The sequence below is a fragment of the Odocoileus virginianus genome, chromosome 27, assembly GCF_023699985.2.
Source record: "Odocoileus virginianus isolate 20LAN1187 ecotype Illinois chromosome 27, Ovbor_1.2, whole genome shotgun sequence".
Lineage (NCBI taxonomy): Eukaryota > Metazoa > Chordata > Mammalia > Artiodactyla > Cervidae > Odocoileus > Odocoileus virginianus.
This window is the reverse complement of record NC_069700.1, coordinates 27,971,345-27,996,675: the sequence shown is the minus strand read 5'-3', so window position 1 is coordinate 27,996,675 and position 25,331 is coordinate 27,971,345. Positions and strand designations below refer to the sequence as shown.

General features: G+C 48.3%; 1 protein-coding gene across 3 annotated transcripts in view; it reads right to left on the bottom strand.

The window, feature by feature from the left end:
* Nucleotides 1–266: 266 nt before the first annotated feature.
* Nucleotides 267–25,331, bottom strand: part of CCND3 (cyclin D3) — a 91,271-nt gene continuing 66,206 nt past the window's right edge. The window contains exons 2-6 of one of the 3 annotated variants that reach the window (XM_070456444.1): nucleotides 17,390–17,468; nucleotides 5,665–5,880; nucleotides 2,582–2,741; nucleotides 1,936–2,072; nucleotides 267–1,457 (exon numbers count right to left, since the gene is read on the bottom strand). In XM_070456444.1, coding sequence (XP_070312545.1) covers nucleotides 1,290–1,457; nucleotides 1,936–2,072; nucleotides 2,582–2,741; nucleotides 5,665–5,835 — 636 coding nt within the window. In that variant the 5' untranslated portion in view covers nucleotides 5,836–5,880; nucleotides 17,390–17,468 and the 3' untranslated portion in view covers nucleotides 267–1,289. Of the gene's footprint in view, nucleotides 1,458–1,935; nucleotides 2,073–2,581; nucleotides 2,742–5,664; nucleotides 5,881–6,783; nucleotides 7,128–17,389; nucleotides 17,469–25,331 lie in introns of those variants that run through there. The other 2 variants (XM_020884309.2, XM_020884312.2) reach the window with 2 other exon arrangements.

Here is a 25,331-nt window from a genome sequence, read left to right as displayed (position 1 = left end):
TCCCCATAAGCCATGTGGCTTTAATTGTGCAGTTTTGCATGGTGCAGTGATTTTTAGAAATGCGCACATCAGGTTCTACAGCCCAACTTAGGATATCACAGACAGAGACCAAATGGCCCACAAAGCCTGAAGTATCTACTCTGGCCTAAGACAGAAAAGGTGTGACGACCTCTGCTCCAGACATTGATTTTTATCCTCTTTTACTCCATGCAGTCTAGAAATAGGCTTTCCCACAGACTGCCCTCTAATCCAAAAGCCAAAGTCAGTTTTATTCCAGAATCTTTATTATAAAGGTAGCATGATGGTCCTCAGCCACCAGCCTGGACCTTGTGGCCTCAGGAAAGACCTGTGTTAACAGGGCCTGCCTCCCTCTCCAGACAGGGGGCTTGGTCATGGCCAGGTCATCCCCTGCTTCATTCCGCAACGCCCCCCGACTCCTGGGGGATGGGGCAGAGGGCCAAAGGGAGAGGAGGGCATGGCCCCACCCCAGGCATAGCAGCTCCTTGGCCACGAGATCCTCTAGCGAGTAGCAGAGGGGAGGAATATAGCAACCACCAGGGTTACTCCCCCTGCAGCGGGGGGAGAAGGGCCCCACCACACCCTCATACAGTTGTACTCAAAGTAATTAATAAATTAAAACAACTTCCTTCCGCACTGACACCCCCCTCCCCCCAATCACACAGGAGAAGCTGAGCAGAAAGCGAAGCGAGGAGGTTGGTTCCTGCCCCTGGACGGTGGCGGGGCCCCTCCCTAGGAGCAGCTAGGATTATGCAGGGCCTCCAAGTGCTCGGAGAGGGGATGTCCACTCTTGCCCCTCACGCGTGTCTAGGACATCTGAGTCGTCTTCAGAAAGACCCCAATCCAAATGCAGTAATTAGGGAATCCCCTGGCGGTCCAGTGGTTAGGACTCCGAGCTTTCTCTGCCAGGGGCTCAGGTTCAATTTTGGCAGTTGAGAGCCCCAGAGATAAGGGAGCCCCTGGAAAGGAATGCTGGTACATGTGTTACAATTCAATGTCATTTCTGGCCAGCCCGGCCCACCCCCAGGAGAGCTGAGCTGGCTGGGTGCAGGCAGGAGGAGGAGCCGGACTGGCCCCCAGCCGTGGCCGGCCAGGCCCGTTAGTGCACACTGCAGGGATAGGTAGGACCTGACCCCTGTGGCTGGCGAGGGGCAAGGGGAAGGAGCCCCCTCAGGCTTCAGCTGTGGCATGATACCATTCCTGCAGCCAGGGAGGTGGGTGGCAGGGTCCCCTCCTGCTGTCGGCAGCCACTCGAGGGGGCCTCTCCAGGGCTACAGGTGGATGGCCGTGACGTCTGTGGGAGTGCTGGTCTGGCTGGGCCCCTGGCTGCTGGAGCCCCTGGGGGCTTTGGGTGCTGGGCTGGGAGAGGTCTGGGCGGCTTCCCTGAGGCTCTCCCTGAGGGCAGCTTCAATCTGCTCCTGACAGGCCCGCAGGCAGTCCTGGGGACAAGGGGGAGTGGTGAGGAAGATCCGCTTCCCACCCCCCGCCACCCCCCCTCCCCCAGCATCTGGCAGCAGGTACAGAAGGACACCTCCCAGCACACAGGGAAGTCTAGGGAGGTTAGGCCACAGCCCAACCCCAGGAATCAGCCTTCAGTTCTCAGAAACTGGCAAGAGGATGTGGCAAGAGGGTGTGAGAGCAGCCCGACATCTGACACTGAACCCCCCACCCCCACTCCTGCACATTGCTTAGCAAGAAAAGGGTACTCAGGGGCAGTGCCTTTTGGCCCACCCGCAACACTTGCTCTTCTCCAGACCAAGGCAGGAGATAAAAGACCACAGAAGCCGCAAAGGTGGGGCACTTGAAACCTGGAGTGGAGACCAGGTTGGGGGTGGTCCACAGCACCCTCTGCTGGAAGCTCAGGGGAAAGTGCTATCTTGGGAGCAGAGGGCGTTCGCCCAGCTGCCCAGCACTCACCACTTCAGTGCCTGTGATCCCTGCCAGCAGCTCCGTGAGCTCGTCCGCAGACGTGGAGCAAGCACCCAGGCCTTGCACTGCAGCTCCGATGCTGCCCGTGGCAATCATGGATGGTGGGTACATGGCAAAGGTGTAGTCTAGGAAAGAGAAGGGACCATGAGGCAAGGATGAATACCAGCGTGCACCTTTTAATTCCTAGAAAGTGCCAGGCTGTCTGAATAGAGCATGGGTATACTGGGACACCCCGGCAGTGAGTGGTGTAAGACAGCAGCCGGGGAGAGGGTCAGGGCAGTAAGTGATCCAGGCCAGGAACCAGAGAGGGAATGGGTCTCTTCCTGGTATGGACACAAGGTTAAGAGACCTGGGTTCTACTCCCAGCTTAGTCACTAACAGAGCCTGGGCAAGTCACTTCTCTCTAAGCCCTTGGTGTCCCCACCTACATACTCGGGCGGGGGGTGGGGGTGGGGGGCGGTGGTGTGTCTGAGATCCCAGACAGCTCTGCTGCTTTTCCATATTGATATTGGGGGCTCAGGGAGGATAGAATTTTCTCAAATTTTGAGGTTATAAACCGAATCTTCTAGTTCCCTCTCACCTTTCCAAGTCTTCTGATTTCCCTGGCTTGGCACATGTGTGTGGGACTCTTTACCTGTAGCACAGAGGGCCAAAAAGGTCTGGGCGTGCTTCTTGACCAAGGCCTGTCGGTCGCGGGGCAGAGAAAGCCGGTGCAGAATCAGGGCCAGGAAATCATGGGCAATCACTGCGGCCAGGTCCCACTTGAGCTTCCCCAAGACCAGCACCTCCCAATCCTGGAGGCAGAGGAAGAGAGCGGGGTCAGTGGCTGAAGAAGGGAAGGGGAGGAAGTAAAGTGGAAGTCTCACAGGGAGCCAAGCTCATCACACTTGAAGGTCAAGACTCCAGGTCTGCTTTTGAACTTCAGGACTGGCACTGTGGAATGGGGGGAGTCCAGGGCAGGGACTAAGTGCTAAGGGCACTTGCTTTGAGCATCCATTGATCAACTTCCTAGATGCCAGAACTACATGCTTTACATAAATTGCCTCTTTTAATCCTGCTGGGTTATCTTTTTGGAGTACAACAGTCCAGGCCTTCTCTCAACTTCCTGCGAGACTCTGAGTCATGGTTGAAAGCAAAGTCTGCAGACCACCATCACCAGGAACTGGAAGCTTTTCTGGTGTGAAGCAGAAAGACTCCCATAATCCCAAGGATTTGTGAAAGGGGAGATCGCTAGCCTCTTCCCCAACTAAGCATGCCCGCCAAGTCTACACCTCTTGAAGAAACTAGGGTGAGCATGAGGCCCTTCCTCCTCTGACACAGCCCCTGGGCCAGCCCTGAGGTTCCTCAAAGTGGAGGTTGCCCAACCCAACCCACATCCCCTTGGGAGGACACTGGGGTGGGGGGGCTGAAATAGAGCAACCCATTCCACCTCTCTGGCTGAAACCCATAGGGCCTAGTGTCATTTGAGTCTCAGGGGGAGAAGTGGAGGTCAAGGCAGACAGGATGGGTCCAGGTGATCCCTGAGGGGCCAAACCATCTCTCCGTTGGTCCCAGCCTCCCTGCTACTGCTGGGTCCTGGAAGGACACTGGGAGCCCCACCCAATCCACTCCTCTGGGGTTCCCAGCCCTGGCCCCATTTCTGAGTTGCACACAGGAGGATTTCTTCATTGTTTTATCTCAGGAAGGAACTCATGGGTTTGACCCTTAGTGGAGTAGAAATGGCAACCCCACCCAATCTCTTTTCAGCCCCCTGCCACAGCTGCCCCTCTCCTGGCCCCCACCTAAGTGTCATGATCTTCAGCGTCTGGCAAAGCCTCACAGAAATCAACCTGGCCTGGAGCCAGAAGAAGTTGGGCAGAGAAGTTAGCATTCTACTCCCCGTGCTTGTCCCAGGGGTCAAACTCCTAACTCAGAAGGCAACAAAAAGCATCCAGCATCCAAGGAAACCATCTGAAAGGCAGCTCGGAGTCGAGAGGCATAGGGTCCTGCGTCGGGGGAGAGTGGCCACCTTACCCTCTATCTGGGCAGCCCCTGAGAACCTCAGTCCTCACTTGATAGAGAACACACCCCTGGCAGCTTCCATCCCATCCCTAACCTCTTAGGCCACCTGAGCCCTAGAACACCTCATCACCCTCAGTGCAACACTAAGCCACGACCCTTCCTTCCTCCTCTGGGCCCCCACCTTCTCTGTCACACAGGATTATTTGGACTGACTGGTCTCTGATGTCCCTTCCAACTCTGACCTTCTAGGAAGTCATCGATCGGCGCGCTCCACCCCCAGCTCAGGCAGGGGGAGTGGGAGGAGAGGACTTTTGGCCTGTTCTGAAAAACTGCCCTCACATAAAGGCACACATCCCATGCTAATCTTTTCGCAAAAAGGACGTCCCCTTCCACCAGCCCAAACCCCTCCAGAAACATCTTGCTCTCTAGCCCTGGAAACCAGCTCCACCTTCAGACTTGCCCAAAACTACCAGATTCATCACAAAGAGCTGTGGAGCCTCCCAGATTCCCAACTCTGGCCTCCTACTCCCATCTCCGAGAGCTACTTGGCAGGAAGAGGAATCCCGTTCCCCGACAAGCAGCACTCAGGGGCCCCAGTACCCTGGCTTTCCCGGCCAGCCAATCACAGCAGCCAGCACGCTGCCCTCCTCCCCGGGAGATGGGGCCCAGAGACGCCTCTCGGGTCAAGAGAAGACTCGACTGCTGTAGAGCAAGGTGGAGGAAGGTGCCAGCTCACCCCTCTCCCCTGGGTCCCCCAGGAGATGATCTGCACGCCCCCAAATAACCTCTTCCAGATCCAAGCAACTCCCCACCTCCTCTCCAGGCTCAGTGGGGAAAGAGAACCATGACTCCCCTGCCCTGCCTCGGGAAGAGCCCAGCCCAAGTTCCCAGCAAGAGGCCCAGGGAGCCACTTCCCAAACCACAGGAGTGACAGCAGCTCCCCACAGGATTATGAAAGACCTTGGTCAGGGTGGGTGGGCCGGGGAGAGGGCATCATTATCACATCGGAAGCAGCTGCAGTTCAGCCCCAGTCTGTGCCTCAGCACTGGCCTTTGGCTAAAGGGGAAAAGATGATTCCACCAGGCCTGAAGCAGCTGCTTCTGAGAGCAGAGTTTCTCAGGGTGAGACTAGGGAATGGAGGATGAGGGAAGGAGCTGGTTCTCCTGGGATATAAAAGGAAGGAAGGAAGCAAAGTGGGGTTGAACTCCTCGGCCCTTCCTTACAGCAGCTGGGGCCTGGCTTTAATCGGCTCTGGGAGGCTTTTTGATCACAAAGTCCACACACTGGGAGACAAGACTCAACCAGGGCGGCCCCTTCCCCCACATGAAGCACATTCCACTCCCCCACTCTAGTGGGGGTGCACAGGCATGTCCTGCTGCTGCCAATAAATAACTCATGGTGGCTGTGTAAACCCAGAGGCAAAGTACTAGTGAGTGTAGACATGCAGTTTGACTTGTTGCTATCTGGGGGAAAGACCAGGAAGGAGTGGCACCCCCTGGAGGTCAAGACAAGGGGATCTGGTTCATGCTGGCAGGGAAGCCTGAACTGGGGCTACCCTGACCATCACACCACACTGTCCCATCTTTTGCAAAAGAAAAAAAAAAGCTGCTACCCTGCCCAGGAGCAGGAAGCCTCCGGAGGTCTTAGCTTTCCTCTTCTCGGTAAGGGAGGAAGGAGGCAGGGGGTGCTGGGGGGGTGGGGAGGGTATGCACGCACCCGCAGCTGGCGGGGAGACACAGAGTGGTCGGTGTAGATGCACAGTTTTTCGATGGTCAGGGGCGTCGTCTCGCGCAGCTTGGAGGCCAGCAGCATGCAGACCGCACCCAGGAGCTGCAACTGCGCCTTTCGGGTGGGGACGCAGGACAGGTAGCGATCCAGGTAGTTCATGGCCAGGGGGAAGACTTCCTCTTCACAGCGCTGCTCCTCACACACCTGAGGGAGGGTGCACAGTCACTTCGGGGGCAGAAGCTTAGGAAACGCAGCAGCAACTAAAGGCGTGGGGGTCGGGGGTGCGGTGCGCTGAAGGGAAGTGGAATGGGGAGCAAGACACGGGAGGGGGTAGGTGTACTCGCAATGACAAGGACTAACACGCAGGATGCTCCTTCCCCAAGGTGACACCCTCCCACTTCCTCTGCGGTGCCTCCTTTCCCCGGGGGTGGGGGGGGGGGCGGGGAGCGGGATACGCCAGAGGCTCCCTTCCTTCAGGAATCCAAACTGAGGCTGATCCCCCCCCCTCCGAATACCGAGCGTGAGGGGTTCGGAAGAGTCACCCATAGGAGCCAGAGAACTGGGACCTTACCCCCATTACTGCCACCCAGCGCACACACCCAAAAGGAAGGGAGGAGACTCCAGCGGCTGCCTCCCGCACTTTTCATTTCCCTGACGGCCGGAACAGCGCGCCACCCCCACCGGCTTCCCCGCCAGAACCCCCGCGACACACACGAGGAACCGGCTCTGCGGCGGGGGCGGCCGAGCCCAGGGTTTTCCAGTCGCGCTCTCCCGAGAAGACCGGGCGTGGAGTAGGGGGAGATTTTTGAGAAGTCAGAGGGGAGAGGGTGGCCCTCGCCCCGCTTTCCCGGCCCGAAGACAGGGTTATTCGGGGGTGCCAAACGCCTGGCGGTCAGGGTCAGGGTCAGAGAAGGGCAAGAAAAAGACAGCACGGAGGCAGCCGGCTAAGGGCGCGCGAGTGAAAAGTCCAGGCCCCGGCGATCTGCGCCACAGAAACATCTTGCTGATTGTTGTTGAGGACCAGGATGTCCCGACAGGGCGGCCCCGGGATGTCCGGAGCCCGGGACGCGGGGGTGACGGGGGAGGGGAGACCCGCCCGGGCGCTACCTCCAGCATCCAGTACGCCAGCATCTTCCGCATGTGCGGCTTGATCTCCCTCTGCACACACTGGAAGTAAGAGGCGCGGGGCACGTAGCGCTCCTCCAGGCGGAGCAAGCTCTGCAGGACACGCTGGTCCCCTAGGAGCCGCGGGTCCGGCCCGGCCCGGGGCGCGTGCCGAGTGCCCTCGCAGCACAGCAGCTCCATCCTCGGGCAGCGCGCGGGCAGGGCGGGAGTGCGGGCTCGGGAGCCAGAACGCAGGCGGCGGGCCGGAGAGCGCGGGGCGCGAGACTGTGGCGCTGGCTCCGGCGCTGGCGCTGGCACTGCGCGGCCGAGCCTCAGCCCGCCCCCGCCACCGCGCGCGCGCCGCTCCCCTGACAGGCGCCCCGCCCCTCGCGACCGAGTAGCAACCGTGGAATGCTCAGACGTCGCGACGCTCCGGGGGCGGGGCCTCCGGCGCCCGGACGGAAAGGGCTGGCGGGCGCTCCCCCTCCCCCGGGGCGACCGCATTGGTCCGCTGGGCGCGGGCCGCCGGCTTCCGGGCGCTCCGGATCCTTCTGACCACCCCGTGGTAGAGGAGTGTGCTTTGGAGGTGGGCCTCTCCCCGCTCCCCCCCACCTCCGAGCCCTTCCATTTTTGCTTCTCCCGACTCCAGTCGCTCCCAAAGCTTATTCATTCATTCGTCAAACCCTACTTCACCCGCTGCTTGCTCTAGGGAAAGTAAATAATAACAAAATAGCTAGATGTTAGGTGAGACTGGTCTGAGCACTTATTAAAATTTTAATGAAGAAGCTGTGGGTGAGGTCTTATACTGATTTTGCAGTTGAGAGAACTGAAGCAATAACTATAATAGTTCGTCTGCGGCAGAGCTAGGATTGGGAAGCCGACGGTCCGCCTCCAGAATCTCTGCTGTACCCCATGGCTACTTAAACTGATCCCCGAACCAGCAACATCTGCATCGCCTGAGAGCCGGTCAGAAAAGCAGAACCTCAGGCCCATCCCCTGACCTAGTTGATCAAAATCTGCCTTTAACAAGATCCCTGGTGATTCCTGTGCATATTAAAGTGTGAGAAGAGACAGTCCTAAATCTGCAAGCTTGAGAACTACAACAGGGCAGAAGGGTCAAGGATTCAAGGCCTCACCTTGTCTGTCATTAAGTCGGCTGTGTGGCCTTGGACAAACCCTGACGTTGGCCTTAGTTTCCGTGTGAGGAAATGATGGGCGGAGAAACTAGCTCCTTTCTGCAGGAGTTTCTTGCTCAGATTTTTATCAAATCTTCCAGGGGCCACTTTTACCTCCCAAGCTTTGGGACTTTGCAGTGACTCCAAAGCTGGATTCTGCGTGACCAGGAGGCAAACACACCACAAGCCTCCAGTAATGCTCCAAATGGCAGGAGGCCATGGGGATCCCTGCCGCTCCTGGGGTCCTCCAAGGAGGCAAGACACTTAGGAAGTGAGTTACTAGAGAAATGACACTATAGAAAGAGATCAGTCCTGCGCTAAGCATTGTCCCAATGAATTGTTCTTTTTTATACATTTTTTGTTGTTTGCATACCATGGAAATATTCAATGCACTGTAGAAGACAGAAAATACCAATGTCGCACAAGAAAGTAAACAGTAAGTACTGGCAGTTTCACCATCCAGACTGTTCTTGTCCTTCAATCACTAAGTCGTGTCCAACTCTTTGGGACCCCATGGACTGCAGCATGCCAGGCTTCCCTGTCCTTCACTATCTCCCAGAGTTTGCTCAAATTCATGTCCAATGAATCAGTGATGCCATCCAACCATCTCATCCTCTGTTGTCCCCTTCTCCTCCAGCCCTCAATCTTTCCAGCATTAGGGTCTTTTCCAGTGAGTCGGCTCCTTGCATCAGCTGGCCAGATAACTCTTTAAAATGACAATGTTTATTTTTCTAAAATTGTTCTATGAATAAACATATTTTTAAGAATGACATTATTGCAAACTTTTTGGTAAGCTGGTTTTTCTCCCACGAAAAAGTATACTGTCAACACTTTTCCATCTCATTAAATATTCTATAACTTTTTAAAATAACTACCTAGTAAACCATTAAGTGAATATAGCATAATGTATTTCACCAAAGCTGTATTATTGGAAATTTAGGTAGTTTCTAGTTCCTCCCTATTAGAAATAATACTGTAAAATATTTTTGTGGTAGTATTTTTGTGCACACTCATGATTATTTCTAGAAGTGAATTAATTTCTAGAAGTGAAATTTCTCAATCTGAAGTTATGAAACATTCTAAGGCTTTTGATACAGTTCTTATTACCAAATTTCCCTGCTGAAAGGCTGAACCAAACTAATGAACAAACATTAGATATCTACTTAAAAAAAAAAACTACCAACTGGCAAGATGAAAAGTGGTTTATTAGTAATGTGTAAAAATTTTTAAATTCAAGAGTTCTTGTTGTATCAGTGTGAATGTGGGCTATGTACCTTCTCTGATCTTGTAAGTCTTCTACTTCTTTAGAAATACAAGCAAGAAGTTTCTTGAGCTAACTAATCATTGCATTGCACTCTTTTGTTAAAGAGAACAGTGTATTTAAAATTATGAAAATTAGATATGAAGTTAAGGGGAGGCAAACATGTTGAAGCATACATGGCAGAGGACTAAAAACATAGCTTTTGAAGTTAGTACATAACCAAAAACCAGTTCTGTCCTGGATGTTTCTGTACTTTCAGAATTAATGAGTAGGACTGTTCAGTTAAGAAGATGGTGCATCTTTGATGAGAGAGTAAGTCATTATTTTTTTTTCCCCATAAGTATACTATTATTTCCCCCCATTTTACAGAAAGGGAAACCAGTACTTTAAAGTGGCTAAGTAATTTGCCCAAGGTCACAAAGCTAATATGGTCGAGCCTAGATACAATCTAGTGAGTCTGGCTGGAGAATCCATGCTCTTAACTACTTTATTCTACTGCCTCTTGTGCTGATCTATAAGGGCAAATTGATTTATTAGTTGTTGATTTAGTGAGGAAGGGGCACAGAAACTACCCAGTCCTGGAAGCTTGGGAGTGAGACTGCACCTTGGGGAAGGGGGCTCCTGGTGAGCTGGGCATTTTGAAGGATACCTCTGCCTCGCCCTTGACTGGGATTGACATGCCCAGAGCAGAATCATCTGGGACCTCAGGCCAAGGTCAGATACATGCCGGCTGGCTGTCCCCCATGGAGGCAGGTGAGCTCAGTGCCAGGCCAGGGCAGAGGAGTTCCTGGAGGGTTGGCTGATCTGCCTGGGAACTTCACCAAGCACCTCCATCTTAAAGGAACAGGGGCTCCCCTCATTTTTTATAAAAGAAGGGGGTGGGGGGAGACAAAGCACTGACCAGGGCCAATATGGGGAGGAGTTTCTGCCCAGGTGCATTCAGTTAGAACAAGTTGCTCAATGAAATGGCAAATGAGAGGAGGGGTGGGAATGGAATGTCACAAGCCAGATGAAAAGCCCCAAGGAGGAAGGAAACAATGCTTTCTTCCTCTTCTTCCTTCTCCCACTCCTCCTCCTCTTCAGCATTGAAATGTCCCCCTCCTAGAACTGAGGGGGTGAACAAGGTGATGGGTGAGGCCCATCACCCCACGGGCTACATTCTATGGGGCTCAGTTACCTTCGGACCCATTCAGATGACAGGTAGAGAGGCGAGGCAGCCTGGGTGGGGCCTGGGGCAAGTCTGCTTGCCTTCAAAGCCAGGGCTTACCTTTTCTTTTTTTGTTCAATGAGAATAAGAATAGTTTCAGCCGCAAAGGGGTTCTGAGGACTAGACCGGCAGAGAGCATCTTGCCTGTGCCTGGCCCATTGAATGCCTATGAGCCTTCAAAGATGGTAGTTTGTTGTTGCTGTTACTATCTTTCCCTCTCTTAAGGAGTACCCTTTACTCTATGAACATACACCCAGAACCCTCAGAGAAAAGTAAAAGTTTGAGCAGCAGAAGCCATCCTTCTAGAATGACAGCTCCATTACATTTCACAGTGTAAATAAAGTGCGTGGTCAAGGGGACGGTGACGAACACTGGAGGGCTTGAGGCCACATCACTCTGTCCCTCCACCGACCCTGGCTGTGTGACTTTGGGCAAACTGTCCCACCTTTCTGTGCCTCAGTTTCCTTTTCTGAAACTAAGAATGACAGTAATGAAACTGTGCTTCTGTTGCATGGTTCTGTTGCTAAGCAAGCCTGTTGGGTTTTGTAGTTAAGCAAACCTGCTTTCTTGAGTGATCATTAACTTACAGGGGTCTCCTATACTTTTTTCTCTACTTACAGTCCCCTAGTGGGATTAACTTTTTAATTACTTGCTTTGTCCCTTTACTCTGTCTCCATGAGTAATACCTCCCCTTCCAGTGGCTAGAAGGATGGAATGCACTCATTCGTGTGAAACACATAAAACAGTGCCTGGCATATGGTGAGCCATTTTTTAAAAGTTCATTGTGATTGTGGTACTTAGAGACACAAACTTCTTTATGTGTACAGACTATTTGTGATAATAAATGTAACACAGTAGATGGTGGAGGCACATGGAAAATAAAAATGCCAGGGATTACTGCAGTGGTGGTGAAGATTTGGCAAATTCTAACATATGAAAACTGGTCTGATGGGTTATTATCGGATATCCTAGTTTTCGGAGAACTGGAGACACTTATGTGAATGCTATTCACACTATCCCCTCCCCTCCAACTTTTTACTTGGAAATATTTCAAAACTACAGGAAAGCTGCAAGGATAGCAGTGACCACTAACACACCTTTCACCTAAATTCCTATGTGTATTCTGCTGAACTACAGACATCATGATTTCTCATCTCTACATGTTTCAGTCTGGGTCTCCTAAGAATGCAAGTCTCCCACGTAACCATGAAACAATGATCCCAATTAGAAATGTATACTAATGGGAAAAAAAAAAAAAAAGAAATGTATACTAATACAATACCACAATCTGCATACCAAGGTCCCCAGCTGTTCCGGTAATAACCCTTCATAGCTTTTCGCTTTCTCAACCCAAGATCCATTCAAGGATCGTGTTTGCAATGTAACCTCTTTAATTTCCTTTACTCTAGAACAGTTTCTGATCCTTTTTAAAAAGCTTTTGAGGTACTTCCTCAGTGGTCCAGTGATTAGGACTGTGCTTCTACTCCAGGGGGCACAGGTTTGATACCTGGTCAGGGAACTAATATCCCACATGCCTTGCGCTGTGACCAAGGGGTGGAAAAGTCTGATAACACTGGTATTTTGGAAAGCCAGTTGTTTTACACAGTGTGTTCCAATTTGGATGCATCTGATTGTTTTCTCCTGACTAAATGAAGATTAATAAATATATTTTTGGTAGAAATATTGCCTAATGATGTTGTGTTCTGAATGTATATTTTTGAGTGGAAAAATCAAGCACTAAACCAAACTGGGGGCTTCCTGGGTGGCTCCGTGGTAAAGAATCCTCCTGCCAATGAAGGAGACAGGGGTTTGATCCCTGGTCTGGGAGGATCCCACATGCCGCAGAGTGATTAAGCCCATACACCACAACTACTAAGCCTGTGCTCTAGAGTCTGAGAGCCGAAACTATTGAGCCCACATGCGGCAACTACAGACGCCTGAAAGCCCTCGAGCCCATGCTCCGCAACAAGAGAAGCCACCATAATGAGAAGCCTGTGCACCGCAACTAGAGAGTAGCCCGAGCAGCAAGGAAGACCCAGCACAGCCAAAAATAAATAAAGAAATTATTTTACAAATTAAAAAAAAAAACCAAACATAATTTTTTTTGAGGACTCAGGAGACCCTTCAGGGCTTACAGTGATCAAGGTCACTATTTTCAGCATCTGCTGTACAATATTTTAGATCTGTACTCTTCAAAAGTTCTTGTTCATCCATTCCTCAGTAAAAACTGAGCTTACTCTTCCAGTAGATATAGAAGACTTAATTTAGAAACTATGTCCAAACCTGCTACTCTAACATATTATGTCCATTGTACAACACACTAAAAAATATGAAGAATAAGACAAAAATACATAGATCAGAATTTTTCACATTTTTTTCCCACTCTACAGTGGAACATCTTATAACCAGTGTTCACCATGATTTGTTTACTCAGCTCCCGAGACAGGCTTCACTATTGATCAAAACACTCCCAGTGAGCCCGGACGGACCTTAAAAATGTCAACACAGCACTCTGAGCAGTGATACCAAATCAGAATGGGCACAGGAGCTGACCTGTTTGCTGTTTCTGTTTTACTCAGGAGGCTGCCTTCTTGACAACTTCACACAGATGTCCAGAAGGCACCTCTAGACCCAACTTCTCCAAAATGGAGATCATCAGCTTTCCTCCAACAAACCTGCTTCTCCCACCAGCTTCCCCCATATCAGCACATGGCAACTCCATCCTTCCAGCTGCTCAGGCAGGAACACTTAGGTGTCATTCTTGACTACTCTTTCAACTCCCACATCCACCCATCAGCAGACCATGGAAGAGTCTACTTTTAAAATATCTGTAAAATTCCACCCTCTTTTCTCCTCTTCCTCTGCTACCTCCCTGATCCAAATTCAGTTCTTCCTTGTCCTGACTGGTCTCCCACATCCAAAGCATTACTCATTTCTGGTTGGTTCTATGTCCAAAATACATCTCCAGTCCTTGCCTTTTCTCTATTTCTGCTTCTCCCACCCTGGTCTAAGCGGCATCATCTGATGCCTGGATTGGGATGGTGGCTCCTAACGGGCATCCCTGGTCCACCCTTGCTCCCTCCGGTCTAATCTCAACGCCCAGGGCTCTCCATTCACTCCCATAATTGTCTCCCATTCACCCTGCTCTGGCCACACTGGTCTCCTTATTGCTCCTGGACCACACCAGGCATACATGCTCCCTTTGTATTTGCTGTTGCATCTGCCTGGCATGTTCTGCCCCCAGGGCCCCCATGGCCCGGGCTTTGGGCTTTGACTAAAGTCACATTTCTCCTACAGCCTTTCCTGGCCATCCTACTCCAACCCTGATTGCCCCCGGGCCCCTTCACTGCTCGATTTTTCTGCTTACCACTGATCACTGACACAGACTACACCTTACCTCCATGTTCTGTCTGCAGTTTGTCTACTCCACCCCACCGAAACAGAATGGTGCCTGGTTCATAGTAAGTGTTTAAACTTTTTTTTTTTTTTTTGGCCTGAATAAATGAATGCATGAATGCGACAAACTGGGTGTGAGAAAAACTCCAGCACAATCACATGGTTGAAGGCTGCTGCGCATGGAGGCAGGTCTGGAATTAAGCACCAGAACTTCCAGCTTTCCTGGACGGCAGTGGGCACAGTGGGTCCTGACAACGGAAAGAGCCATCAAGCAAAGTCACAAGGCTGGGAGCTTGGACCAGGGGGACTGCTGTACCCTAAACTGTGAGGTCCACAGGCATCGAGGTGGAAAGCAGCTGCACGTGCTGCCTCATCAGAGTGGGGATTTGAATGCAGTCAGGCACCAGAGCACGACTTATAATCCTGCGTAAATGTATTTGTAACAGTTTTGTGCTCATTCAAAAGTTGTGTGTGCACCAGAACATCAAAGCTGGGCCTTTATCAAGCTTCCTTTTAAGATACATTTATTTAATGCAAAACTATTACTTTTGAAAATATGAAGTAGGATATGGCGGTTGTGAGGGCACCATGTGAATGACAGACAACTGGGAATTCATAGAAGAGGAAGAAAACAGCAGATTTTGGTAATTCCCCGGCGGTCCAGTGGTTAGGGCTCTGCTTTCACTGCAGAAGGCATGGGTTTGATCCCTGGTTGAAGGAAATAAGATCCCACATGCCCCGTGGTCTGGCAAAAAAAAAAAAAAAAAAAAAAGGCAGAATTTTGAATCCAAAGACCTCAATTTAAGTCACAAACCTGGTTCTGTGCCAGCTATAAACCCAGAACCAAGCAAGTGCTTTAACTCTGGGAGCTTAGTTTCCCCATCTATAAAAGGGGATAAAAAAAGCTCAAACTGCTTAGGGGATGGTTCTGAGACCAGATGAAATAAAGCACTGGATAAAAAACACTTAAGTTAGGACTTCCCTGGGCGGTCCAGTGGCTAAGGCTTTGAGTTCCCAGTGCAGGGGACCCGGGTTTGATCTCTGGTTAGGGAACTAGATCCCACATGCCCCAACTAAAAATTCTGCATGCCACAACTAAGACCTGGCACATCCAAATAAATAAATATTAAAAACAAAACAAAAAAAAACCTACTAAGTAAAAAAAACAAAACAAAAAAAACCCTACTAAGTAAACTGTGAAGTGCCAGGCAAACCTAAGGGGTGATTCAAAGGAATATCATGGAGAACCAGCAGGGATGGGGAATCTTATCTTGCCCTTCTTTGTGTGACCCCCAAAACCCCCACTATCACCACCCCAACTTCAGCCTTGCAAACAGAACCCAGATTTTGTTGTGATATCAGATGACTATTTCAGGAGAGGCTGGACACTCCTCTGTCTCAGAGGTTAAACCTAAATTATTCTAAACCAAACCAAGACAATTCCATAGCTGGTTTAGGAATGGGTAGTTGTTGTCATATTCTGACCACAGGTGTGAAATAAGTGCTAAGGGGCTTCAATAAATGCAGTGCAAAAGAAAAAGACTCATTTCTGCCTTATGTGAGAATGGAGTAAGGCATGCTAAAATTTATTGGGTGCTTACTATGATTCGAAGTGCATGATTCTAAGAGTTTAAAAAACTAATTCATTTAATCCATATAATATTAAACTTCTGAGGTAATGGACTTTACCATCCCATATGATAGAGAGGTTAAGCAATTTACCCAATATCAGATACCTATGAGATCTGAAACCAGGTTTAGCTACAGAACCCACATCCTTAGCCATGTTGCTGTGATGTCCAGAGCAGCTGCAGCCATCTTGCAACAATGAGGGAAGGAGCTGACACCTGAGAATGACAGCTGAAAGATCAGAATGAATTTCTCTCCCTAATGTTGAGGTGCTGATTTAACCAATCTTGGAACCACCTACCACTGGGCTTTTTGTGATGTGTGAGATAGTAAATTTTCCTCATTGTCTAAGCTACTTTCACTCCCAAAATAAAAGTTCCTTTCTCTACTCTCATGCACATGATAGGACACCCTTCAGTAGCAAATAGGCAAAGAGCTCCATCAAACATTCAAGAAAACAGTAATTTCAATACAAACTCTTTCAGAGAATATAAGAAGAGGGTTCACATCTCAACTCATTTTTAGTATAATTTTGATTCCAACAAGTGCAATATGAGAAAAGACAATCACACTTATGAACATGAATGTAAGATCCTAAGCAAGATATTAGCAAACTGACTCCAGCAATATATAAAAAAGGTGATATGTTATTGACTTTATACAAAACATGCATAGTTTATTTTGAATAGAATCACTATATTTTATCACACTAAAAGATTAAAGGGGGAAAAACCATATGATCATATCAACAGATGCCAAAAAATTTTTTTATAAAATTCAACATCCATTTACAGTAAGAAAAAACTCTTGTCAAAGTAGGGATAGATGGAAACTTTTCTAGTCTGATATAGAGCATCTATAAAATCCTACAGTGAACATCTTATTTAGTAGTGATGCACTGAAAGTAAATTAGGCAAAGTGCCAAGGATGCCAAGACACTGGACAGAACTCTGAAGACTTTAGCAGAGGCTGAAAAAGACCAAAGGTTACTGGTTCCCTTTCCGTGGCCATCCTGTGTTCTCAAGGCCACCTGCGCCCAATGTTCTCAAGGTAGATCACCATCTTCCCACCCCTCTCTTGTACATTTTTTAAAAGGTATTAATTATCTCTTTTAATTATTTAATTAATTAATTTAGGCCACGCGGTGTGGCATGTGGGATCTCAGTTCCCTGATCAGGAATCAAACTTGCACCCCCTCCACTGGCCATGCAGAATCTTAACCACTGGACTGCCAGGGAAGTCCCCTTAACTTGTACATTTTTTAAATGAATAGCATCATCTTTCTTCAGAGTCCTCAGACTTTAAGCTCTAGTGCCATCTTAGATTTCTTCCTTTATTGAGTTTCCTATACCAAATTAGTTACCTGGTTCAATAAAACCATTCCCTGAAGCTCACTTAGATCCTACTATTCCTATTCCTCTGGTAGGCTTTTGGCAAATTTCTCAAAATTTGCCACTAGTAGTCCAGTGGTTAAGAATCTGCCTGCCTGTAAATCCATGGCTAATTCATTTCAATGTATGACAAAAACCACTGCAATGATGTAAAGTAATTAGCCTCCAACTAATAAAAATAAATGGAAAAAATTAAAAAAAAAAAAAAGAATCTGCCTGCCAATGCAGGGGACATGGGTTCGATCCCAGGGTCAGGAAGATCCCACAGGCCTCGAGGCAGCTATGCCCTGCGCCAACTACTGAGCCTAACAGTGTTCTAGTGCCTAATAGCCGCAACTGTGGAGCCCAAGCATCACACCTACAGAGGCTCAAGTGCCCTAGAATTTGTGCTCCTCTGAAACAAGAGACCACCACCACAGTGAGATGTCCGTGCATCACAACTAGAGAGCAGCTCCTGCTCTTCTCAACTAGAGAAAGCCCTCTCCCAGCAACAAAGACCCAGCACAGCCAATAAATTAATTAATTAATTAATAAAAAAACAAGACTTCACCTTCCATTGCAGGGGTGCTGGTTTGATTCCTGGTTGGGGAGCTAAGATGCCACATGCCTCAGGGCCAAAAGTCCAAAACCTAAAACAGAAGCAGTACTGTAACAAATTCCATAAAGACTTTAAAAATGGGCCACATCCAAAAAAAAAAAAAAAAATACCAAAGCAAACCCCCTTCACAGCAGAGAGAATTCATCTCTCTGAAGACTCCGTTTGCATAACCTAAAACTGCTTTCTGCAGACCTGGAAGTCTAATGCATGCATGCTCAGTTGCTCAGTCATGTCTCATTCTTTGCCACCCCATGGACTGTAGCCTGTCAGGCTCCTCTATGCATGCGATTGTCCAAGCAAGACTACTGGAGCAGGTTGCCATTTCTTCCTCCAGAGGACCTTCCTGACCTAGGGATCGAACCCGAGACTCAAGTCTCCTGCATTGGCAGGTGGATTCTTTACCATTGGGCCACCAGGGAAGCCCAAAGCCTAATACTCTGTCTTTAAAATGTATGTACAGTTGGCATGAGCTCCATAATACAGTCCTAATTGCTAAAATATAAAAATAATGGCTTAAATTATTAATGGGTAAGGAAAATGAAACTCATGGAAGCCATATATATCATAAGACTGACCCCGAAGGAGTTTCAAACCCTTCTTTTGAAAGGCCAGGGCTACATTACAATTACAGAAGCCTCCCTCAGAGGCTCGAGGTCTTCACCCTGCTTCCAGATAGATTCAGGATCCGTGGCCCAGAGCCATCAGATTAATCTCTCACAGACACGCCTTTCATCTCCAGTCCAAGGACCTGCTTATCAGTCAAATTTAAAAGTCAACCAGCCTGCCTTTTAAAGTTCTTCAAGAGAGCCAAGGCACCCTATCCCATTTTATCTCAGTTGGAACACTCCAGCCCACCTCAGAGCCTTATCACCCAACACTGGCATCCTGCTCCTTCCTTCAAATCTACCTCTTTCCTTTAAGGCCTAGCTCCTGGCCCACCAATTCCAGAAACTTCCAAGGTCGTAAGATTGAAAGATTCACAGAAATTTTGAGTCAAAAAGGTTGATGACACCCAGAGAGGGAATGGACTTATCCAAAGGCATACAACCAGTAAAAGGGTGTTACAACTGCAGCCATGAAATTAAAAGACGCTTGTTCCTTGGAAGAAAAGCTATGACAAACCTGGGCAGCATATGAAAAAGCGGAGACATCATTTTGCTGACCAAGTCAAAGCTATGGTTTTTCCAGTAGTCATGTATGGATATGAGAGTTGGGCCACAAAGAAAGCTGAGCACTGAAGAATTGATGCTTTTGAACTGTGGTGCAGGAGCAGACTCTTGAGAATCCCTTGGACAACAAGGAGATCAGACCAGTAGATCCGAAAGGAAATCAGTCTGGAATATTCATTGGAAGGACTGATGCTGAAGTTGAAGCTCCAATACTTTGGCCACCTGATGCAAGAACTGACTCATTGGGAAAGACCCTGAAGCTGGGTAAGATTGAAGGCAGGAGGAGATGGGGACAGCAAAGGACAAGATGGTTGGATGGTGTCACCAACTTGATGGACTTGAGTTTGATCAAGCTCCGGGAGCTGGTGATTAACAGGGAAGCCTGGTGTGCTGCAGTTCATGGGGTTGCAAAAGAGTCAGACATGACTGAGCTACTGAACTGAACAAACTGTGCTCATTGTATCCCCCAAAGATCGGAAACTCCTGGGAGTAGGTATCACATTTATTCCTAAAGTTTGTTAACCTCCTGTAGGATAAAGACATGGCTGTGGTTCCAGACTTCCTGCTCAGGCAACTCCCCTGCATGGAAGGCCTTTCCTTCACCTCTTGTCAGTCATTCACACTGGCAAAATCCAGTTTAAGATTCCAAAATCAATAACCTCAGATAGGCAGATGACACCACCATTGTGGCAGAAAGCGAAGAGGAACTGAGGAACTTCTTGATGAAGGTGAAAGAGGAAAGTGAAAAAGCTGGCTTAAAACTCAACATTCAAAAAACTAAGATCATGGCATCCAGTTCCATCACTTCAAGACAAATAGATGGGGAAACAATGGAAACAGTGACAGACTTTATTTTCTTGGGCTCCAAAATCACTGCAGATGGTGACTGCAACCATGAAATAAAAGATGCTTGCTCCCTGGAAGAAAAGCTATGTTAGACAGCATATTAAAAAGCAGAGACATTACTTTGCTGACAAAGGTCCATCTAGTCAAAGCTATGGTTTTTCCAGTAGTCATGTATGGATGTGACAGTTGGACTATAAAGAAGGCTGAGCGCCAAAGAATTGATGCTTTTGAACTGTGGTGTTGGAGAAGACTTTTGAGAGTCCCTTGGACTGCAAGATCGAACCAGTCCATCCTAAAGGAAATCAGTCCTGAATATTCATTGGAAGGACTGATGCTGAAGCTGAAGCTCCAATACTTTGGCCACCTGATGCAAAGAGCCAACTTATTGGAAAAGAATGATGCTAGGAAAGACTGAGGGCGGGAGGAGAAGGGGACGACAGAGGATGAGATGCTTGGATGGCATTACCTACTCATTGGATATGAGTTTGAGCAAACTCTGGGAGAAAATGAAGGACAGGGAAGCCTGGCATGCTGCAGTTCATGGGGTCACAAAGAGTCGGATATGTCTGAGTGACTAAACAAGTGCCGTTAGTGAGCAGAAAAGATCCACACTTCCCCCAAACACACAAATCCAAGCCAAGTGACTTTTCTTTTTTAAAAACATTATTTGTTTATTTGGCTGTGTCGAATTTTAGTTGTGGCGTGCAGGATCTAGTTTCCTAACAAGGTATGGAACCCGGGTACCCTGAATTAGGGGCTCGTAGTCTCAGCCACTGGATCGTCAGGGAAGTCCCCAGGTGACCTTTTCTTCCTTTTTTTTTTTTCTTCTAAACATTTCCTCCAAGAGTGTTTGTATCATTTATTCTCTTATTCATTCATTTATTCCACAGATCTTCACTGACACCCGATCAAATGCCAAGAACCTCCTGAGGCCATGACCAATACAAGAACAAATAAAAGACAGCTCTTTTCCCTTTAAGGGAACACAATCTCCTGGGGGAAACAAAATGTACTTTGCTTTCCTTCTTAATAATTTACCTTTACTTGATTCTTTAATTGACTCAAGTATGTGGCTTTGGGGGCTTTGACTCATCATGTGGCCAGAAAGTTCTCTGAAATCAGGAATTGAATCTTCTAAATTTTTTTGTATCTAAGTAGACTATGTTCCAGTTAGCATTTGTCCTAGTATAATTATAAATGGTGCACACTTTCACTCTCAAAAGTGTCCCAGATTGGAATAACAAGTGTTGCTGAGGATATGGAGAAAGTGGAGCCCTCCTACACTGCTATGGGAATATAAAATGGTGTAGCCACTTTGGAAAACAACTTGGCAGTTCCTCAAAATGTTAAACAGACAGTTACCATATAACTTAGCGATTTCACTCCTAGGTAGATACCCAAGAAAAAACAAAAACATACACCTACACAAAAACTTGAATGTCAGAGCATTATTATTATTCATGATAACCAAAAAATGGAAGCAATCAAATGTCCATCAACATATGAACAGATATAATGAATCATATTCAAGAATGGTCTAATGAGTGGTATTCAGACAATGGAAGATCACTGAGACATTCATAAAAAGGAATGAAGGGACCTCCTTGGTGGGCCAGTGATGAAGAATCCAGCTTCCACTGCAGGGGGTGAGGGCTGGAGAACTAACTTCTTGGATGCCCTGCAGCATGGCCAAAAATAAATTAATTAATTTAATTAAATAACATACAAAGGAATGAAGCACTGATGCAGAGTACAACATGAATGAACTCTGAAAGCATTATGGTAAGAGAAGGAAGCCAACCGAAAACCCCATGCATCGTATGATTCCATTTATATGAATTGTTTAGAATAGGCAAATCTATGGAGGCAGAAAATAGATCAGTGGTCAGCCTAGGTCTGGGGTGGTGGTGCTGATGAGGACCGACAGCTAATGGGTACTGCATTTCTTTCGGGGATGATGAAAATGTTCTAAAATTAGATTATAGTGATGATTGCACAAGTTTATAAATATCCTAAAAACCACTGAGGTGTGCACTTTATATAGGTGAATTCTATGATATGAAAATTATATCTCAATAAAACTTTTTAAAAAGCATTCTAGACTTGGGACTTCCCTGGTGGTCCACTAGCTAAGACTCTGCGCTCCCAATGCAAGGGTACTGGGTTTGATTCCTGGTCAGGGAATTAGATCCCACATGCTGCAACTAAGAGTTTGCATTCTGCAATTAAAAAATCCCACATACTGACTGTAATGAAGACTGAAGATCCTGTGTGCTGCAACTAAGCCCTGCAACAGCCCCCCAAAATAAATAGATACCAAAAAAAGGTGTTTCCTATTGGATAATAAATTATATGGTCACCTTTTACCTAGGGAGGCCTTAGCATGAATCATTGAGAGCAAAAGGTCTTTTGAGTTAGACCTGGGCCTGAAACCCACCTCTGCCACTTAACTTGTTATGTGTCCTGGGAGAAAGCCTCGGAGACTTGTTCTAATGTAAATAAGGTTATGCATGAAGATGGCTGGAAGCCTCCCAATCCCATGTTCAAAGTCCTAAACTTCTAGTGGCTATTTACACGGGGAAATCTGACCTAGAATGGATGGAGGAACCGAAGGGTGGAGCAAGCCTGAAGCAACTCAAAATTCAGGAGACTCATCCCACAAATGGTATGTTCTTCTTAAAAAGGAACTCAAGGAGAATCCGCAGACTGGGTTCCCCATTGCCACCCGTTCTGCTTGGGCATTCTGCACGCACATCTGGTGCTCTATAGGGCGCAAAGCCCAGGGCTGAGCTTTCTAGAGAATAATGGGGGAGAGGTCAGGATCTCCACTTACAGGAGTTCCTCCCCCCCACCCCCCACTCTCCCCACTTACCCCCCACCCCCACCCCCAGCGGTGGGAAGCTGGGTGTGTTCAGAGGAAGAGGCAGCCTGCACAGAGGCCATGGAAATAACCCCAGGCTGACCGGACGCACCACTGGCTGGTCTGAGTGCCTCTAAGCAGATAACCCAGACTTGGTCAACCACGTGCCCTCCCTGAAATGTGTCCTCTATCACCTACCATCGGACACTGAGGTGTGTCAAACAGTTCCAGGGATGCCTTAATCAAAACACTAATCCACAGTCCCCCACCCCCGGCTCCTCTGTTCACCTGCCTCTGGAAGTACAAACATCTTCCAGGGCTTACGACCTGGTACTGGTTTTCTCTTCTGTACTGGTTTTCTCTTCTCACCTAGCACACCTCTTAGACCTCACTCCATTCCTTCAACCTCAGCTCTCATGCTTCTCCAGCTCTCACATCCATCCCAAACTCCCAGCCCATACCCCCTATGCAATGTCACACAGACGCCTCAAACACAAGATGCTCAAAACCTGTCCTCCGTGAACCATGACCCACTGTTTCACCCAAGCTGAAATGTGGACAGTATTCTTTCCCGGCTCCTCTGGCTCTGAGGCTCCACGTCAGCCTACCAGCCGGTCCTGTTACCTCTTCTTCCAACCGTCTCTGGAATCTGGTCCCTCCACTCTAGCCTCCAGCCCGCTTGCCAAAGCTGCGCACTCCTGCAGTGCTCTCTTCCCACGGTCCTCCACCTCCATTCACCCTCTCAGCCTGAGTTACCAGGATTGCCCAAGCACTCTTTCAAAATGTCAGGAATGCACACACACACTTCCTTTGCTTCTTTAAACCTTAAAATCTCTTAAATCTACAGGGCAAAATCCAGATCTCTTATCTGAAATGGACAGGCAAAGTCAGCCATTTAAAAAAAAAGCTTGCCACGATCTACCCTAAATTCTCTCTCCAGTCTTATCCCCCCTTCAACAACACCCACCCATGTTTCACCCACCCCCACCTATACTCCTGGGCCACTGAAGGGTCCAACATGGATGCTTCTGCTTAGCTCACACACTTCTTTTAATCTAAAACCCCATCTCCCCACTGCTCCTAAAATGCTCCATGTCCTTCGAGGCCAGCTCGTACACCACCTCTGCAGAGACACCTGCCTCAGTTCTTCTGCTGAAGTCAGAAAGCAGCTGTGGGATGAGATACAGAGACACAGAGGCCACTCTGACTACTGACCAGCCAGGGGGAGTTTGCCTTTGCCAAGTTACCATAATCCAGGGTCTGGTCCTCACCTTTGCAGGAAAAAGCGTTATTATTATTATTTACTTGGCTGTGCCAGGTCTTCATTTCAGTTTATTAGATTCAGTGCAGGATTTTTTAGCTGGGACAGATGGGATTTAGTTCCCTGACCAGGGATTGAACCCAGGCCTCCTGCGTTGGAAGTTTGGTGTCTCAGCCACCGGACCACCAGGGAAGTGTCCAATAAAGTGTGCTTTTTGAAGCTGCCGGGGGAGGAGACACAACTGCACTGTCTCCAGTAAATACCAGGGAAAGAAACGGATGGACAAAACAGAGAAACAGAGCCGCAGATGAGCCGATGCCAATCTGCCCAAGCCGTACTTGACGTGGGAAGTCAGACTCCAGCCGGAGTGTGGCACAGTGAATGGAGCAGCCCGCCCTCAGCCAAGGTGCCCACTGTCCCCCCAAAAGACCATGTAGAGTAATGGCCCAGAGTGAGAATCAGGAGTTACTGAACTGGGGTTTAATACACAGCTCGGCCAGTTACTCTGATTCTGGATGACTTAACCTAGACTCTTGGCTTCCTCATCCATCCAAAGGGGCTAGGGATCCCTTTGTCCTGGCTATTCCATCTGCCTGGACCACCCTTCCCCTAGATTCCCACACAGCTCCCTTCCCCACTTGTCTCACTGTTCACCTTCTCAGAGACATTTCCTGACCTTTCTAGATAAATACGAACCCCTTCTCTCACCCCGGGCATTCCTACCTCCTAATCCTGCCACATCCAGGCACCAGGGCTGGACCAGAGGAAAGTGCTCAACAAATTTAACAGAATAGATAAAAGAAGCATACAGAAAAAAAAAAAAAAAAAAAAGAAGCATACAGACCTCAGAGAGGCATGAGGATGTAAGGTGTACAGACCTGAGCGTGGCCCACAGTAAGCAGTGTCACACTTTATGAGGAGAGCCTCCAACTGCCATATACCAGGTATCCAGAGATGCTGAAGGGGAATTGGGGGTTCAGAGTCTTGTTGGAAAAACAGACAGAAACCTCAGGAGAAGCGTACCTGCTAAAGCCTGTGTGTGTGTGTGTGTGTGTGTGTGTGTGTGTGTCTATGTGCAGTCTTCTAGTAAAGACTTAGTGATGCTTAGTGAAACTGGAATATTTAGTATGTGGTTCAGCATAGCCAGCAGGTAGAGCCCAAGAAAGGATGGGGCAGGAACAGAGGCTAGACAGAAAGCAGGGCTGACCATGAAGGGCCTTGTGGCTGCAGCAGTATCTGAGTTGTGCTCCAAAGGCAATGGAGAGCTATTACAGGGTTTTCATCTGGACTGGAGCCTGAGTACCGAAGCGTTCGGAGTTTAGGAAGGAGCAAGCTGAGTGAGCAGTTAAGAGGTCTTGTAATAACTTAGTGAGAAATTGCAAGGACAGCTTATGATAACAGAAGACATACAGGAGACAGAAACACTAAAAGTCAGTAGCCATTTGGATGGTGGCCGGGGAAATAGTCCAGGCTGACCATCCGGAATCTGGCTTTGACAATTTGATGAAAGGTGTTTCTATTTCTTCAGATGAGGAATCTATGTGGAAGAACAGATTTAGAGGGAAAGACCCTTTGAAGTCTCCATATTCACATAAAGTCCCACATTGACTGGACATAATAAATAGATGCCCTTTACAGAGTTCTTACTGTGTGCCTGGAATACCAAGTCTATTTTCATTCTCACAACAATCATTTAAGATAGGTGTTACTATCCCATTTCACAGGTAAAGAGACTGAGACTAAAAAAAATAAAATAAC